This window comes from Sapajus apella, unplaced genomic scaffold, assembly GCF_009761245.1.
Source record: "Sapajus apella isolate SASKATOON/1434 unplaced genomic scaffold, GSC_monkey_1.0 scaffold33, whole genome shotgun sequence".
Taxonomy (NCBI): Eukaryota; Metazoa; Chordata; class Mammalia; order Primates; family Cebidae; genus Sapajus; species Sapajus apella.
Genome location: NW_022436973.1, coordinates 10362730 through 10380041, shown reverse-complemented (window position 1 = coordinate 10380041; position 17312 = coordinate 10362730). Strand labels below are relative to the sequence as shown.

The 17312-nt window shown below is 52.2% G+C and overlaps 1 protein-coding gene across 5 annotated transcripts in view; it reads left to right on the top strand.

Annotated features, from left to right (window-relative positions):
* EFCAB8 (EF-hand calcium binding domain 8) overlaps window positions 1-17312 on the top strand; it is a 69777-nt gene that overhangs the window by 16505 nt on the left and 35960 nt on the right. For all 5 annotated transcript variants that reach the window (XM_032295251.1, XM_032295253.1, XM_032295252.1 and 2 more), the window contains 5 exons: window positions 3663-3768; window positions 6605-6689; window positions 7517-7641; window positions 11288-11361; window positions 13638-13768. In XM_032295251.1, the coding sequence (XP_032151142.1) occupies window positions 3663-3768; window positions 6605-6689; window positions 7517-7641; window positions 11288-11361; window positions 13638-13768 (521 nt within the window). The remainder of the gene's footprint in view (window positions 1-3662; window positions 3769-6604; window positions 6690-7516; window positions 7642-11287; window positions 11362-13637; window positions 13769-17312) is intronic.

Genomic DNA, 17312 nt, shown 5'->3' with positions numbered 1-17312 from the left:
AGCCATGGATGAATAAAGTATGCTGACACACAGATATTATGCTTTGCCAGTTCAGCTGAGGGTCCATGGTCACTTACAGAATCCCTGGAGAGTACTGTAAACAGTTGTGACCACCAGCCCCCACCAGCCAGTGAGACTTGCATTTATTCATAAAATTTAATTGACAGAGGCTTGAGTCAACACCACTAGAGGCTGGAGTTTAAAGCACAGGTTCTGATGCCCAAAGCAAACACCACTAGAGGGTAATATCCCTGGTTGACCTCCCCCTGAGAGGGCCATCTGGCTCAAAGATTATTTTTAAGACCACATGAGTAAACAAGCTAGCTAGATAAACTACTTACATTCCTTTGTATTTGCACCCTAATCTCTCTGGCTCCTGCAAAGAGACTCTGTTTGCCTTCAGCCAAGAACTATAGAAAAAACCCTTAGGCTTTCCAAAAGGGTTTGATATTCTATAACTTTCTCTAAAATTTTTCCCTTAATATTTTTGCTACCACCCTGAGTGAATTTCCACAGCCATCCATCTTGCTTTTCTGTGTGTGGACTGGGGCGGGGTGTGTTGCAGCCAGAGCCCCTGCTTGTGGCTGTTACATGGTCACTGAAGCACCTCCAAAGGCTGAAGGGAACAGAGGAAGGCTCACTGGGAAGGCCCACCTGGAGGGGCTGCTTTAGCAGGAGTTGGCATCCCAGGACCACACACCCACTGTCATGCCAATGGAAAGATCTCAAGTTTGAGCGGGGGGGGGGAGCTGAGCTCCACTCAAGAGCTATGTGATCTTGGGTACAAGTCACTGAAACTCTCTAGGGCTCTTTGATTCTCATCTGAACAGTGTGGGTGGTGGGAGTTATCAAAGCTACCAGTGTATGTGGGTTAGACTCTAGCCCTGAGCAGAAGAGAGGGACTCAGGGGGTTTCTGTCCCAGTCTTCATCACCAGAACCACCTAGGGAGCCCAATAGCACAGTCCTCTCTTCTCTTAGTGCCCTGAGCTCTGATGGAACAGGCTCCTCTCTGCCCCTGCCTTCCTTACTCCTCCTGAATACCCATCTAGAGGAATTGGTTTACGCTCCTCCCTGCTCCTTCCTCCCAGCTTTTCAGATCATACTTCTTTCTGCTTTCTTCAGTTCAGAGCCTGTGGTGTCATTCAGAGAGTAAAATACAGGGCCAGGCACGGGAGCTTATGCCTGTAGTCTCAGCACTTTGGGAGACCATGGTAGGTGGATCACTTGAGGTCAGGAGTTTGAGACCAGCCTGGCCAATATGGTGAAACCCTGTCTCTACTAAAAATACAAAAATTAGCCAGATGTGATGGTGCACATCTGTAATCCCAGCTACTCGGGAAGCTGAGGCACGAGAATTGCTTGAACCCAGGAGGCAGAACTTCCGGCGAGCTAAGATCACACCACTGCACTCTAGCCTGGGCAACAGAGTGAGACTCAGTCTCAAAAAAAAGAGTAAAATAGATTCCTTAGGTGGCCACACCCATCTCATCTCTGATTCCTCTTCAACTCTAAGCCAAGTAGGCTGGCCTCCCCTCTTCCCTAGGACACAGGAGCTCACTTCTGCTGACCTGGCTTTGCTCATGGCTTCCCTTGTGTGGAGTGCCAGCCCGAATTCTATCTGCGTGCATGTTACATGAGTGCAGGAGGCACCAGTGCCGGGCTCCTACTGAGTGCTGGGCACCGCCCTCAATGCTTTAACTTTCTTGTTTTTATTTTTGAGGCAGAGTCTTGCTCTGTTGCCCAGGCTGGAGTGCAGTGGCGTGATCTCGGCTCACTGCAACCTCTGCCTCCCAGGTTCAAACAATTCTCTTGCCTGGGTTTCTCAAGTAGCTGGGACTACAAGCATGCGCCACCACATCCAGCTAATTTTTTTGTATTTTTAATAAGACAGGGTTTCACCATGTTGGCCAGGATGGTTTTGATCTCTTGACCTCATGATCCCCCCACCTTGGCCTCCCAAAGTGCTGGGATTGCAGGCATGAGCCACTGTGCATGGCCACTTTAACTTTCCTTATTCCCTTCATTCCTTGCAACTTTGCAGAACAAATTCTTGTTATTAAGCCACTTTGACCAGGTGATACCTGCAGATGGAAAACAGGATTCAGATCTATGGAGGGGCAGATAGTGGAAGTCAGTCTTCCTTCCCCCAGTTACTACTTCCTCTCCCTGCAGGCAACTGCTGTGACCAGTTTTGGGGTGGTCTTCCATGGCTATCCTCTCTACATGCCCCTTTCCTTTTCTTTTCTTTCTTTCTCTCTCCTTCCTTTCCTTTCCTTTCCTTTTACTTCTTTCTTTCTTTCTTTCTTTTTTCTTTTCTTTCTCTTTCCCTCCCCGCCCCCCCTGTCTTCTCTTTCTCTTGGTCTTGCTCTGTCACCCAGGCTGGAGTGCAGTGGTGCAATGACAGCTCACTGCAGCCTCAACGTCCTGGGCTCAAGGGGTCCTCCCACCTCAGCCTGGGAGTAGTCCCAAGTAGCTGGGACTATAGGCCTGCGCCACCATGCCCAGCTAATTAAAAAAAATTTTTTTTGTAGAGATGGGGTCTCCCTATGCTCCCCAGGCTGGTTTCAAGCTCCTGGGCTCAAGTGATCCTCCCGCCTTGGCCTCTGAAAGTGCTGAGATTACAGGCGTGAGCCACTGTGCCCTTTTCTTTTTAAATGTGCGACTGGAAGCATATTGTAATGCTGCTTGTTACCTTGGTTTGTCACTAATATCTCTTGGCAACTCTTTATTGGCACGTGCACAGCTCCCTTGTTCTTAGTGTCTGGGTGGTGTCGGTGTCGGTGGTGTGGGTTGAGATCAGCTGTGCTTTCCAGGTGGCTTCTGGCCTGTTGCTCTAACAGCAGCTGCCCCGTCCCCTTTGAGTACATGCAAACACCCCCATAGAAATGTCTTGGAAACAGATCCCTGTATCATGAGCTATGCATATTCAAGACTTTGGTTTTTTTTTTTTTTTTTTTTTTTTCCGAGACAGGGTCTCACTCTTGCCCAGGCTTGAGTGCAGTGGTGTGTTCACAGCTCATTGCAGCCAAGACTTTAGAACTGTGAGACTGCTCCAGAAGGGGATTGTAAAGAAGGTGTTCTTTTTTTGAGACAGAATTTTACTCTTGTTGCCCAGGCTAGAGTGCAGTGGTGAGACCTCAGCTTACTATAACCTTCACCTCCTGGGTTCAAGTAATTCTCCCACCTCAGCCTCCAAAGTAGCTGGGATTACAGGCATGCACCACCATGCCTGGCTAATTTTTTGTATATCTATCTATCTATCTATCTATATCTATCTATCTATCTATCTATCTATCTATCTATCTATCTATCTATTTCTTAGTAGAGATGGGGTTTCTCCATGTTGGTCAGGCTGGTCTTGAACTCCCAACGTCAGGTGATCTGTTCACCTTGGCCTCCCGAAGTGTTGGGATTACAGGTGTGGGTCACTGCGCCTGGCCCCAAGAAGGTGTTTTTTAAGCCCATTTTACAGATGGGGAAACAGACTCAGGGAGGCTGGGGAATTTATCCAGGGCCCCCATTGCTAGTCTTAGTGGTAGTGCTGGGCTCCATGCCAGGTCTGTGGTGGCACCAGGGCCTCATGTGGCAGGAGGCGTTCATAGGGAGCTGTGCTGGCCTGGGCATGCTTCCCAGCCCGTCTCCTCTGCTCTTCCTCTGGCAGCTTAACCAGACCCAGCAGCTCCACAACCAGCCGATGTGGGTCATTGACATGGTATGTCTGCACAATATGAACCTCGTTGCGATTGCGTCTACCAAGCAAAAGATAGGTGAGTCCCTGGGGACTCCCCAGCCTTGCTCTCAGCCACTGGGGGTCCTGTATTGGTGCCTGGGAGAGGTCTGTTGGCTGAGCAACTGTGAACATGGATCAGAGCCCCTGGGAGGTTGGACAGATGGCGAGGCCTTAGTGCCGAGTAGGCAGGGGATGGTCAGTGAATGCTTGCGTGACACAGTGATGTTGAACAGACCCGCATTTACAAGCCAGAGCCCATAACCAGTCTATCTCCGGTCCCAATTCTACATCCTGCCTCTTGCCACTCCTAGTCCAGGCCACCTTCACTCTCACTGAAATAGCCTCTCCTGCACGCTGTGCTTCCCCTCATGCCCCTAAAGGCAGGATGTGCATTTACAGTGCCCCTCTGCAGAAAGCCTTCACCCTACCCTAGTGCTCTTAGGATGGAGGTGGGATCCTTAGTGTGGTCTATGAGGCCTTCAGAGGTCTGACCCCTGCTGCCTCCAGTAGTCCCCACCTGTCCCCTCTCTGTGGTGCTGAGGCCACTGTGGCCTCCTCTCGCCTCCTCTGACAGGCGCTGTGGCCTTGGTCTCTGCTCTGCCGTCCCTCCTGCCCCTCTCTCTGACCCCACAGTCTCTGCTTTTCCTTTGGCTCTCATCTCAGAAGTCACTTCCTCCAGGAAGCCCACCCTGACCCTCTAGTCCAAGATCCTCTGTTAGTAAGACCCCATGAGATTGTACCTCTTCCCTTCAAGGTCCCCCTTTCAGTGTCATCTCACATGCATTAGTGTGCTTCTGTTCAGCACGTGTCTCCTCCTCCAGACTGGAAGCTCCATGAGATCAGGGACTGCATCTCTTCTGCTCAACTCAGTGTCTTGGTGCCTGGTACCTCCTGGATGCTTGATGTCTGTTGAATGGATGGATGTTGAATGAGCGTCTGACTGAGCACACCTGTAAGGTGGTCAGGAAGAGGAAATTCATACCTGAAACTACAGCTGGCAATGCGAGGCTGAATGGGGGGAGAGAGAGCAGCTGTCTGGAACAAGCAGGGACTTTGGAATCAAAAGGACCTGGGTTCAGACCCTGGTACCACTGCTCTGTAGATGTCTGCCTTGGAGCAATGACTTTACCTCCCAGTGCCTCGCTTTACCCAGAGGTAAAATGGGGCCAATGATAGATGGCTCCAGGGTGAGTGTGGCTTAGTGGTTGGCGTGTGAAGCTCCTGGCGTGGTGCCTGGCACAGAGTGGGCTCTTAATCAACATTGACATCATTATGAGGCTAAATTGTGTGATACAGAGAAAGTGGTCAGCCATCAAGCAAGGGCTAGAGCAATCTCTCTGTGATTCACACCTGGGCTTTCCATTGCAACACCTGTTTCCAGGGGCTCGGGTGCTGTCCCAGGCGTTCTGGTCCTTCATCCTCAGACAGAACTGAGAATTTGGCATTAGAACCCCATTTTTTTTTTTTTTTTGAGACAGTCTCACTCTGCCACCTAGGCTGCAGTGCAGTGGTGCAATCTCGGCTCACTGTAGCCTCTGCCTCCTGGGTTCAAGTGATTCTCCTGTTTCAACCTCCTGAGTAGCTGGACTAGGGATTCATTTATTTTTGTTGAAAAAAAGAGGCCGGGCGCGGTGGCTCAAGCCTGTAATCCCAGCACTGTGGGAGGCCGAGATGGGTGGATCACGAGGTCAAGAGATCGAGACCATCCTGGTCAACATGGTGAAACCCCGTCTCTACTAAAAATACAAAACATTAGCTGGGCATGGTGGTGCATGCCTGTAATCCCAGCTACTCAGGAGGCTGAGGCAGGAGAATTGCCTGAATCCGGGAGGCGGATGTTGCGGTGAGCCGGGATCGCGCCATTGCACTCCAGCCGGGATAACAAGAGAGAAACTCCGTCTCAAAAAAAAAAAAAAAAAAAAAAAAGACTTCTGGATAAAAAAAAGAGTATTGAATTCTGGTTCAGTGATGGGCTGGACCTGGTCTTTTGGGCCCGTGTTTGTCAGCTCATCAGGCATCTGGGTGTACAAGCACGAGCCACCAGTCCTGGCTAATTTTTGTATTTTTAGGAGAGATGTGATTTCACCATGTTGGCCAGGCTGGTCTCCATCTCCTGACCTCAGGTGATTCACTTGCCTCAGCCTTCCACAGTGCTGACATTACAGGCGTGAGCCACTATACCCAGCCCACAACCCCATTTTAGAGATCATTATGTCATCACTGCTGTCCCGATGTAGCAGCTGTCACCTGCTCGGAGGCACTCAGTCAAGGCCAGAAGCAGGGGTAGAAGTGGCACCAGTGTGACCCCTGGCCTTTGTGGCCCTATCCCAGCCCACCCAGGTCTTCTCTTGTGACCCACAGCCCTCTGGGGTGGCTGGCCATGCAGAGAGGCAGAGGAAGGCAAGAGACTGCCATCCAGATGTGGAGACAGCCTGGTGGTGAGGCTGTTGCTCATCAGAGTCTGGAAGTGAGGCTGGATCTGTTGGAAGGAGTCAGATTTTTTTTTAATTGAGGGTCTTGCTCTGTCACCTGGGCTGTAGTGCAGTGGTACAGTCACTGCTCACTGCAGCCTCAAACTCCTGGGCTCAAGCAATCCTTCTCCCTTGGCCTCCTAAGTGCTGGGATCACAGGCGTGAGCCACCACATCCAGCCTAGGATTTTATTCCAGCTGCAGTGGGAAGCCGTTGGGGGTTTTCAGTGGGATTTCCAGTTGGGGGTTTACTCTGTGAACAGCTGCTTATAATTGCTCTGAGGGAGAAGGGCTGAAGGGCTGAAGGGGGCAGATTCCTTGGGAGAGCCATGAGGCTACTCACTGTGCCTGAAGACCTCCCAGGCATGGCTTGGGCTCCATGTGGCTTCTGTCTCTCCCCCAGAGTTCTTTGATATTAGTGATCACAGGTGTGTCCGGGCCTTCACCTTCATTGATCTGGACAGCTGTGCCCTGGTCATGGACTACTGGTGAGTTGTCCTCAGGTGCTCGGGGTATCGGCAGCAGCTGCATCACTGGCTAGGGTTGGGGCCCCCAGAAAGCCTCCTTGGAAACAGCCCTGGAAAGATCTCCCCACTGGCTCCAAGGCCCCTGCGTCCTCCTCCCCCAGGGTCACTCAGAGCTTGGAGTCATTGTCACTCCCTCACCCAAGACGGCCAAATCCCAGCAGAGGCTTGTCTGGCTTGTCTGGCTGTGGCTGAGGATTTTGGGGACGTCACAGTCTATTGGGAGGGGTGACTTGACAAAGGGCAGCTGGAGGACTAGGGATTCATTTATTTGGTTGAAAAAAAAATTGAATCCTGGTTCAGTGATTGGCGGGACCTGGTCTGCTGGGCCCGTGTTTGTTGGCTCATCAGGTTTCTTGGCAAGGTTGGAAGGTCTTGTTGGAACTGCCCTTGCTTCCAAGAAGGAGGGAGGCCGTTGGGGGCCCAGAGAGGAAGTAGAGGCTCCACAGCCTCTTTATTTTCTTCTTCTTTTTTTGAGATGGAGTCCCACTCTGTCTCCCAGGCTGGAGTGCAGTGCCACCATCTCGGCTCACTGCAACCTCCACCTCACAGGTTCAAGTGTTATTCTCCTGCCTCAGCCTCCCGAGTTGCTGGGATTACAGGTGCCCATCACCACACCTAGCTAATTTTTGTATTTTTAGTAGAGATGGGGTTTCACCATGTTGGCCAGGCTGGTCTCGAACTCCTGACCTCAGGTGATTCACCTGCCTTGACCTTTCAAAGTGCTGGGATTACAGGGTGAGCCACCATGCCCGGCCCACACAGCCTCTTCTGTCCTCATCTTTCCCCAGGTCTGACTATCACCGAGGTGTGTTCTGCTATGGGGATGCCAAGGGCAACGTCATCGTCTTCACCTCTGAAAACGTGGCCAGTGGGCTGTTCAACCCTCGTATCCTCCCCAGGGCCTCCAAATGGGGTAGCTAAGATGTTGGGGAAGGGGCGGAGGCCTGGGCATGGCCTACATGTGGGTGCTGAACCCATCCTGATCCCCATGCCCCCCACCCCCTGTCTCTGCTTGGGAGCCTCTGGGAAGATGTCTGTTTCTGAGTGCAGGGTGTGTGCCGCTCAGCTCAGAGTGCAGAGGGAGAGGTGATGGGCAGCAGAAGACCAGGAGGGCTGGGGAGAGGGCAGACTCTCTGAGGATGGGTGCAGCTGAGGGGGTGCTGGATGCTCCTCACCCCAGGATGATGCCAGTGGGGGGACCCTGGGGAAGTCCCTCACCCACTCTGATACTGGGTGAGAGCGCTGATGCTAACTTCCTCAGATGGTGGTGAGGAGGCTTCTGCTCTCCTTGGCTCTGGTGTTGCTTTGGGTGGGCAGGGGCTGTCCCGGAGGCGGGCTCTGTGGGGCCTGGGCATGGCCTGGCTGGCATGGGTGAGTGGGCGCACTGGCGTATGGAGCCCCCCCTGCTGGGCTTACTGTTGGGAGGGAGGAGCTGTGGCTACAGCCCAGAATAAGAGGCAGAGAGGGGTGAGGTCAGCTGCACACGTCCCTGCTGGGTGAGCGGGGGCTAGGATCTGAAGTCAGGCTGTCTGCCCTGGAGTCTGTGCTGTTAGCCTTTTGTGGGCTGCATCCCACATTGACTAAACGCAGGAGGAAGTCACTGGAGCTGTTCTGCCCAGGTCGCTAGATCCCCAGAGGACATGGCTCAGGGCCACCTAGGGAACCCATCTGAACTGGAACCTCTCCAGAATCCAGCCTTGCACGCACATCCGCTAGGAGGCCCAGGCCACCAGGGGGCCCACACAGGGACATCGACCCCTCTTCCAGCCAGAGATACTAAGCAGGACACTCCAGGGCTTCCCAGGCCTTGGTGGCAGCCCCCTGGCAGGCTTGTTGGGGAGCATCCTGCGCTGGCAGGGCAGGGACAGATCCTGTCCTGGACATAGCAGTGGGCTGGCACCTGCTAGCCTCATTGGCCTGCCCTGAGCTGCTCACTCAGCTGCGTGGGCCTCCTCGCTCTGCGCCACCCTGGGAACTGGCATGGGAAGTTGTGGTGGTGAGTGGGTTATTGAGGGAGGCAGATGACACTGGCATGTTGGGCAGGAGTCCTTCCACGTCACCTGCTGATTGAAGGCTGGGGACAAACAGGAAGATGAGGGGGGCCCAGTGTGTGGATTTGGGAGGAGATGGACAGACCCACGTATGCACCCCAGCTCTGCATGACCTGGAGCCAGTTGCTTAACCTCTTTGTGCCTCAGTTCCCTTATTCAAATGGGTATGGGCCTACTTCATTGATGGCTTTGATATAAGACATGTGGGACCAGGCATGGTGGCTCATGCCTGTAATCCCAGCACTTTGGGAGGCCGAGGTGGGCGGATCAGGAGCCTCAAACTCTCAGGAGTTTGAGACCAGTATGGCCAACATAGTGAAACCCCATCTCTACTAAAAATACAAAAAAATTAGCCAAGTGAGGTGGTGTGCACCAGTAGTCCCAGCTACTCAGGAGGCTGAGGCAGGAGAATCACGTGAACCTGGGGGGCAGAGGTTACAGTGGCGAGATTGCGCCACTGCACTCCAGCCTGGGTGACAGTGTGAAACTCCATCTAAAAAAAAAAGATCTGTGAGGCCGGGCACGGTGGCTCAAGCCTGTAATCCCAGCACTTTGGGAGGCCGAGGCGGGTGGATCACGAGGTCAAGAGATCGAGACCATCCTGGTCAACATGGTGAAACCCCGTCTCTACTAAAACTACAAAAAATTAGCTGGGCATGGTGGCACGTGCCTGTAATCCCAGCTACTCAAGAGGCTGAGGCAGGAAAATTGCCTGAACCCAGGAGGCGGAGGTTGCGGTGAGCCGAGATCGCACCATTGCACTCCAGCCTGGGTAACAGGAGCGAAACTCCGTCTCAAAAAAAAAAAAAAAAGATCTGTGGAACATTAGGCACCTAGTAAGTACACAGTGACTATGACTTCCTCCCTGCCCTCCCTGGAACCTGACAGCCTAGTGGGAGAGACAGGCAGGTAAACTGACAGCTAAACCACAGTGCATCATAAAGCTGACTCCTGTCTGTGCCCGGGCATGACCAGCCCCACTTTGGCAGTCTTGGGCAACTTTCCACTCCTCCCTGGGACTTCTTTTGCAAGCTTCCTCCTGCCCTTGCAGGATGGGGCTGGTGACTTTGCAGCAGTGAAATGCTTGGCCTAAGCCCCCAGATCGGTGCTTGTGGCCTCTTCCCTCCTCGAGCCCTGGGAGGAAACGTGAGCCTCGAGTGCCTGGCACTTCTGACCTGCCCCCTTAGACTGCCCTGACGGAGGACCCACATTTGTCCCTGACTGCTGGCTCCACTCATCTGTGTCTGATTGGCTTTCCTTTCCCTGAAGATTTATCTGCTGCTGGCCTTGAATGGTTTTGGTGGCCGGGAGACTCCAAGCCCCATGAGGGCTGCACCTGGCATGTCTGAATTCCTCCAGATGTGCTTGTTTTATTTATTTTTAAGTATTTTTCAAATGGATTTTTATTTACTTATTTTAAAAAATTTGAGACAAGGTCATGCTCTGTTGCCCAGGCTGGAGTGTAGTGGTGCGACCATGCTTCACTACAGCTTCGATCTCCCCGGCTCAGGTGGTCCTCACACCTCAGCTTCCCGAGTAGCTGGGACCACAGGCACGCCACCACTATTTCTGGCTAACGTTTTATTTTTTTGATTTTTTTGTAGAAATGGCTTCTCACTGTGTTGTCCAGGCTGGTATCTTTTTTTTTTTTTCCCAGATGGAGTCTCGCTCTGTCACCCAGGTTGGAGTGCAGTGGCACAGTCTCGGCTCACTGTAACCTCCGCCTCCCGGGTTCAAGCGATACTTCTGCCTCAGCCTCCTGGGTAGCTGGGATTATGGGCACACACCACCATGTCTGACTAATATTTGTATTTTTGTAGAGATGGGGTTTTGCTATGCTGGCTAGGCTGGTCTTGAACTGCAGACCTCAGGTGATCCACCCTCCTTGGCCTCACAAAGTGCTGGGATTACAGGCGTGAGCCACCACGCCGGGCCCAAGCTGGTCTCTTAACTTTTGGCCTCAAGTGATCTTCCTACCTTGGCCTCCTAAAGTGCTGGGATTACAGGCGTGAGCCACTGCGCCTGGCCCAGACACGCTTGTTTTATGATGCATGCCAGGAACTTCTGCTTCTTGGAACCTGTGCTTTCTGGACAAGGAGCGCAGGTAGTTTGAGGCATGATGGCAAACTCCCAAGTGATTACTTGTCAGAATAAAAAGAGCCTGGAGTCTCAATTCCTTCTCCACTCCAGCAAAGCTGGAGCTCCCTAGTGAAGAATCAGCTTGTTTGGATTGCAGCACCAAGCAAATGTGAGGAGCCCGGAAATCTGGTTCCGGTTCTGCTGAGCACTAGTGGGGGCCCTCTGGGAGGCAGCATTGATCTGCCTGAGTCTTTTTCCAGGGGTAGAGCACTCCATTGAGCTCACCAGGACACAGTGAGCCGCCAGTCAGGTTTGGGTGGAAAAGCCTTTTGAGAAGTACAGGAGTTTCAAATCAACATCTTCTGAGGCTTTGCTTCCCAGTAAAGGGGGAAAGCGGCTGACGTGGACCTTGTTTTTTTCCCCTATCAGATCACTGGATCAAAGTTTCCATGCAAACACTCTTAAATGAGAAGTCTGCTCTGTACAGAAGTTACCGGCTGAAGGTGAGTTCTTTCCTTGGTCTGTTAACGATGGTGATTATCTGTACATGTATACCACTCAAAGTAAATGCAAAAAGCAGATTTACTCCCTGGGTTCAGTCTTAGCCCTTGGGGTTTGGTCTCTGGAAAGAGGTCGAGGCAGCTGTTGGACCCGGTCAGCTCTGTCTGTAGATCATATCTCAGTGTGGCCCTGCTCCTCTCGCTACCGCCGTTGCTAAGCCCTGGTCCTGGCCGACAGCGCCTCACTCCTGGATGGCTGCAGTGGCTTCTGGCTGGGTTCCTCACTTCCTTTCTTCATGCAACACTGTCTCCATTCAGGGCCAGAGAAGCGATGAGTTAGAAATACAGTTGAGTTGGCCGGGCGTGCTGGCTCACGCCTCTAATCTCAGCACTTTGGGAGGCTGAGGTAGGCGGATCACGAGGTCGGGAGATCGAGACCATCCTGGCTAACGTGGTAAAATCATGTCTCTACTAAAAATATAAAAATTAGCTGGGCATGTTGGTGCTCACCTATAGTCCCAGCTACTTGGCAGGAGAATTGCTTGAACCTGGGAGGTGGAGGTTTCAGTGAGCCGAGACCGCACCATTGCCCTCCAGCCCGGGTGACAGAGTGAGGCTGTCTCAAAAAAACGAAAAAAAGAAATACGATTGAGTCACCCCAGTAGCTTCTCATCACATTTGGCAAAAAAATCTCAAGTGCTTACCACGGCCATCAGGACCTGAGGCGACCTGGCCCCTGCTTGCAAGCTCTGGGCTTGTTTCCAACCTTCCTCCTCCCCATTCGCTCTCCTGCAGAGCACAGGCTCCTTTGCTGTCCCCTGAATGCGCTCAGCCCCTTCCTGCCTCTGGGCCTCCGCATGTGCTGTGCCTTCAGGCTGCGGGGCCCTCCCGGAAGGGCCCCGTATTCTCCCTGTCTACTTCCTTTGGTCCCAACCAGCCATCCTAGGACAGCCCTGTGCCCACCCACCTCTGCCTCCCTCCCTTCGCCCTTGGCATATACCAGCCCTCAGCTTTGTGTGGTTCGTCCACTGATTCCTCACGCTGTCACGTTCACGAGATCCACAGCTCCTTGAGGGCAGGGACTTTGTGTCCTCGGTTCTGTCTCCAGTGCCTAAAACAGTACCCCACGCTTGGTGGGCTCCAAGTACATTTGCTGCACCAATGAGTGAATGAACGACACACTCAGGACAGGCCTGGTTGGTCCAACAGGCCGGCACTAACTCTCCCTTTTTTTGTGGCAGGGTCAGGGTCTTACTCTGTTGTCTCAGCTGGCATGCAGTGGTGTGATCATGGTTCACTGCAGCCTTGACCTCCCGGGCTTAGGTGATTCTCCCACCTCAGCCCCTGGAGTAGCTGGGAATACAAGCACCACATCCAGCTATTTTTTTGATTGGAGACGGGGCCTCACTATGTTGCCCGGGCTGGTCTACTTACCTTGGCCTCCCAAAGTGCTGGGTTTATAGATGTGAGCCCCCATGCTTGCTCTTCTGTCTTCTGGGGGAAGCTCATCTTGGGCTTGGGTTTCCCTCCACTCCGCTCAGCGTCTCAGGTCTCACTCAGTGTCTTGGATTCGGTGCCTGTATTGTGACAGATGCCTGGGGAGCGTGTGTCAAACTTGGCTCAGGGCCTTGCATGTGGAAAGCACTGAAAAAGTATCTGATGAGCCAGTCTCTCCCACCCACCATTTCCATTCTTGTCCTGGAGAGGAAAATCTCCAGACTGGGAGACCAAGCACTGGTCTAGGTTACAGAGTAGGAGCCGGAGAATTCAGAGCCCAGCCAGCCCTCTTGGCTGCATGCCATCCTTTTGTGGCTCAAGATGCAGCAGAGTGCGCATGCTCATGGCCTCTGTGTCTCCATGAGCCGTGAGCACGCCATGTTCTGACAGACACGGAGGGTGGCAGTGAGCCAGGAACACAGCCCATCACAGTGGGGGCTCCCTGTGGATACCCAGACTGTGGACTGGGCAGACTCCAACTCATCTTTTCTCCCCTCTCAGGAGATTATTAGTATGGGCCTGACCTTCCCCAGCCTCTAATTTACAAGATTTCAAATGAAAGTAGGCTTGTGTGCTTTTAAGCATTTTCAGTGACAAGTGGTGGCCAGTGCTGTCACAGGAACTGGGTAAGGACTGTGGGGCCACATCACTTCGTGATCACCAGGAGAAAGGCTCCATGACCTCTGGGCACCTCCAACCCCAACACCTGGCCATGTTCTGGGGGCTGGGCCTGGAAAGTGGTCCTTGGGTGGAGTCTCCCGCCATTGTCACTGTCTTCCCAGGCTCTCCATCCCAACTGGTGTCAGCAGGTCAAGTTCATCCCCCAGATGAACCTGGTGGTCTCCTGTTCGGCCGTCGAGAAGTCCTCTGTGGTGCTGACAATATTGCCAGCAAAAGCCTCTGAGAAACCCAAGTAAGAAGCGCTTCCCTCCTGGCTACGGCGGTGGGGTTGAAAGGGAGGGGGGTGGTGAGTGGACCATGGTGAGGGTCTAGTTTCCCTTCAGCCACATGTGGACATCCCTGCCAAGAGGGGACCCACCTCTGTGTTAGTGGCATCTCTGGTGGGCAGACCAGTGGCCTGCAGATTGCACCAGGTTCCAGGAAGCAGGGCCTGTCCTCTGGGCTGACAGTGGGGGATGGTTGTTGGAGTGTGGATTCTGGAGTCTAGTTTCTCTGGCATTGCCACCAGCAGCACGGTGAGAACACAGTAGCCTCTTTTATCTCCCAATTTATATGCAAAACTCAGCATGGAAGCCAGCACAGAGTGAGTGGCAGTCAGTGAAATGTTTTCTTAATGAAGGGATGACTATGAGTTACCTTCTTATCTGTGACCCTCAGTTTCCTCCTCTGTGAAAGGATGTGAAAGCACATACTTCCAGCCTGGCATGGTGGCTCATGCCTGTAATCCCAGCACTTTGGGAGGCCGAGGTGGGTGGATCATCTGAGGTCAGGAGTTCGAGACCAGCCTGGCCAACGTGGTAAAACCCCGTCTCTACTAAAAATACAAAATTAGCCAGGTGTGATGGCTCGTGCTTGTAATCCCAGCTACTTGGGAGACTGAGGCAGAAGAATTGGGAGGTGGAGGTCGCAGTGAGCCGAGATTGTGCCACTGTACTCCAGCCTGGGCGACAGAGTGAGACTCTGTCAAAAAAAAAAAAAAAAAGAAAAGAAAGCAAGCACATCCGTCACTTCCTCCAGGGTTATGTGAGTGAATCCTCCACGGTATGTTCGGTAACTGGTAGCATTGGTTCTTTGCAGATGGCTCCAATCTGTTTCCTTGGCTCTAGATTCCTCTATCCCCGAGTGAATTTTTTCTTTTCTTTTGAAAAACCAGTTCATCACACAAGAATGTATTAAATGCACTGTCCATTTGAAAGACGAAAGCATTATAAAGAAGGCTGGACTCCTGACAGACCCCCTCCTCATTCAGCTCCCATTCCCTGACCCAGCTATCAAAAGCCACCACTTCTGTTCTTTTACTGTGTAGCTTCTACCGTGCAGTTTCTGGTGGGTAAACTGGAGGTATGCTCTCTTGCAGAGTCTTCCGCTGGGTCTCTTTCCCCTGCAGTTTTCCTCCTGCCCCAAGTCGTTCCCTTGAGCTTCTGGGGCTGTAACATTTTGCTCCTGCGCAGGCTGAAGAATGAGCCCCAGGAGAGTCTTTTTGGGGGAACAGCATGGGCAGAGAGAGAGAGACTAGGTGAGGCCAGGGTGGGGTTGGGGCACAGACTGAGGGCCATTTGGACCCGTGTCTGTCCCTATCTGTCCCAGTTGTTTTTCAGAGGAAAATTTAATCCTGAGATAAGAAGGCTAACTCAGTTGAAATCCTCATTTTACAGATGGGAAACCCGAAGCTCGGGGAGGGGAAGTGACTGTCTTAGAACAGACACTTGAGCTGGAGTTTTATCTTGGGCCTCATTATATGTCCAGTGCCTTATTTATTTATTTTTGAGACGGAGTCTCGCTTTGTTGCCAGGCTGGAGTGCAGTGGTGCGATCTTGGCTCACTGCAACCTCCGCCTCCTGTGTTGAAGCAATTCTCCTGCCTCAGCCTCCTGAGTAGCTGAGACTGCAGGCATGCACCACCATGCCCGGGTAATTCTTGTATGTTTAGTAGAGACGGGGTTTCACCGTGTTGGCCAGGATGGTCTCAATCTCTTGACTTCGTGATCTGCCCGCCTTGGCTTCCCAATGTGCAGGGATTATAGGTGTGAGCCACTGCACCTGGCTGTCTAGTGCATTTTTAAATCAAACAGTGCACTGTGTGCATTCCCAGACAAGTCCTGGAGCTCCCTGCAGGCTGGGAAGGGGCCTCTGGGAATGTCTGATGTGAAGGGGAGATTTCAGTCTTGGGTTCAGTGCTTTGAATGGGGCTGTGTGGTGGGAGTTTGCGTGGAGCTGTTTCTGAGGCTGTCTGCATGGGTGCTGGTATCATGGTATCGCTTTGTGTCTATCAGGGGTGTCCAATCTTTTGGTTTCCCTGGGCCACATAGGAAGAAGAAGAATTGTCTTGGGCCACACGTAAATACACTAACACTAACAATAGCTGATGAGCTGAATAAAAATTATGTAAAAATCTCATAATGTTATAAGAAAGTTTATGAATTTGTGTCGGGCCACATTCAGAGCTGTCTTGGGCTGCGTGAGGCCCATGGGCTGCGAGGTGGACAAGCCTGATATAGACGATATGTGTTTCATTCAGATCTTGTTTTATGGAGCCCCGATGGCAGGAGGATATCAGGGGGTCACCTCACCAGGGCTAGGAGGGCCTCTGTGGGCTGGCCCTGCTGCCTTCCTGACCTCACCGCTTCCACCTTCCCACTCAGCTCCACTGGCTTCCTTCAGGCTCAGGTGTGCTCCTGCCCCAGGGCCTTTGCACAGCTCTGCTGCCCTTGGTATGTTCTTATTTTTTAAATTAATTAACTTTAAATTAATGTTTTTATTATTAAGTTTTAAACACACAAAAAATAGATAAAATCATAGAATTCTTTCCTATCACCTAGTAGCTAGTCCATGTTACCCTTTCCCCGAGTGCCTCAGAGTATCTTCTTACAATATTTGGAACTAGTTATAAGCACGGTTCTGGGATGGCTTTGAGCAGAGAACTGGTGTCGTGTGAGTTGTGTTCCAGGTGGAGTGTCTGTGGGCAGGGGTGGCGATCGAGACTCCAGTGAGGAGGTCACTGCAATAGTTGAGGCTGCATACGATGGTGGCCTAGAGCTGGCTTGTGTTGTGGGATGGAGGGATTGAAGGTGTATTTTTAGGATACGGTAGAGAATATATTTACACACACAAACACAGAGTCACATACTCCCTTCCTTCAGTCTGGGTGACAGAGCAAGACCCTGTCTTAAAAAAAAAAAAAAAAAAAAAGAAAGACTCCATTTAGGCCAGACACGGTGGTCCACACCTGTAATCCCAGCACTTTGGCAGGCCAAGGCAGGAGGATCCCTTGAGGCCAGGAGTACAAGACCAGCCTGGGCAACACGGCAAGATCCCATCTATACAAAAAATTTAAAAATTAGCTGGGCATCCCCCATGCTTTCTTGTTTGCATGCAGTACAAAGTACTGGCCAGCAGGTGGCATCATTGACCACTTGCTGGTCTCCCATTTTGGCAATGCCATCTTAGGGCAAAGCCTCTGTGGGTGGGGCTGGCATTGCCACCCCAACCTCTGCCTCTGGAGTCAGCCTCAGCTTCCAAGGCAGTGTGGGCCTGAGGGTCTGGCTTCCTGGCAGCCAGAGAACTCCCCTGAGTTCTCAGATGATTTGAGCCAGGAGCAAATCTGATGGAGCCAGTGTGGTGACAGGAGCCGGTGCTGTGTGGACTGACCCCCGGCATCTTCCCCAGTGCTCCCTCTTCCTTCACCCCTGCCACCACCACCACCTAGTCAAAGCCACCATCATCTCCCATCTGAACTACTTGCCCTGGCCCTCGTTTTTTTTGTTTTTTTTTTTTTTT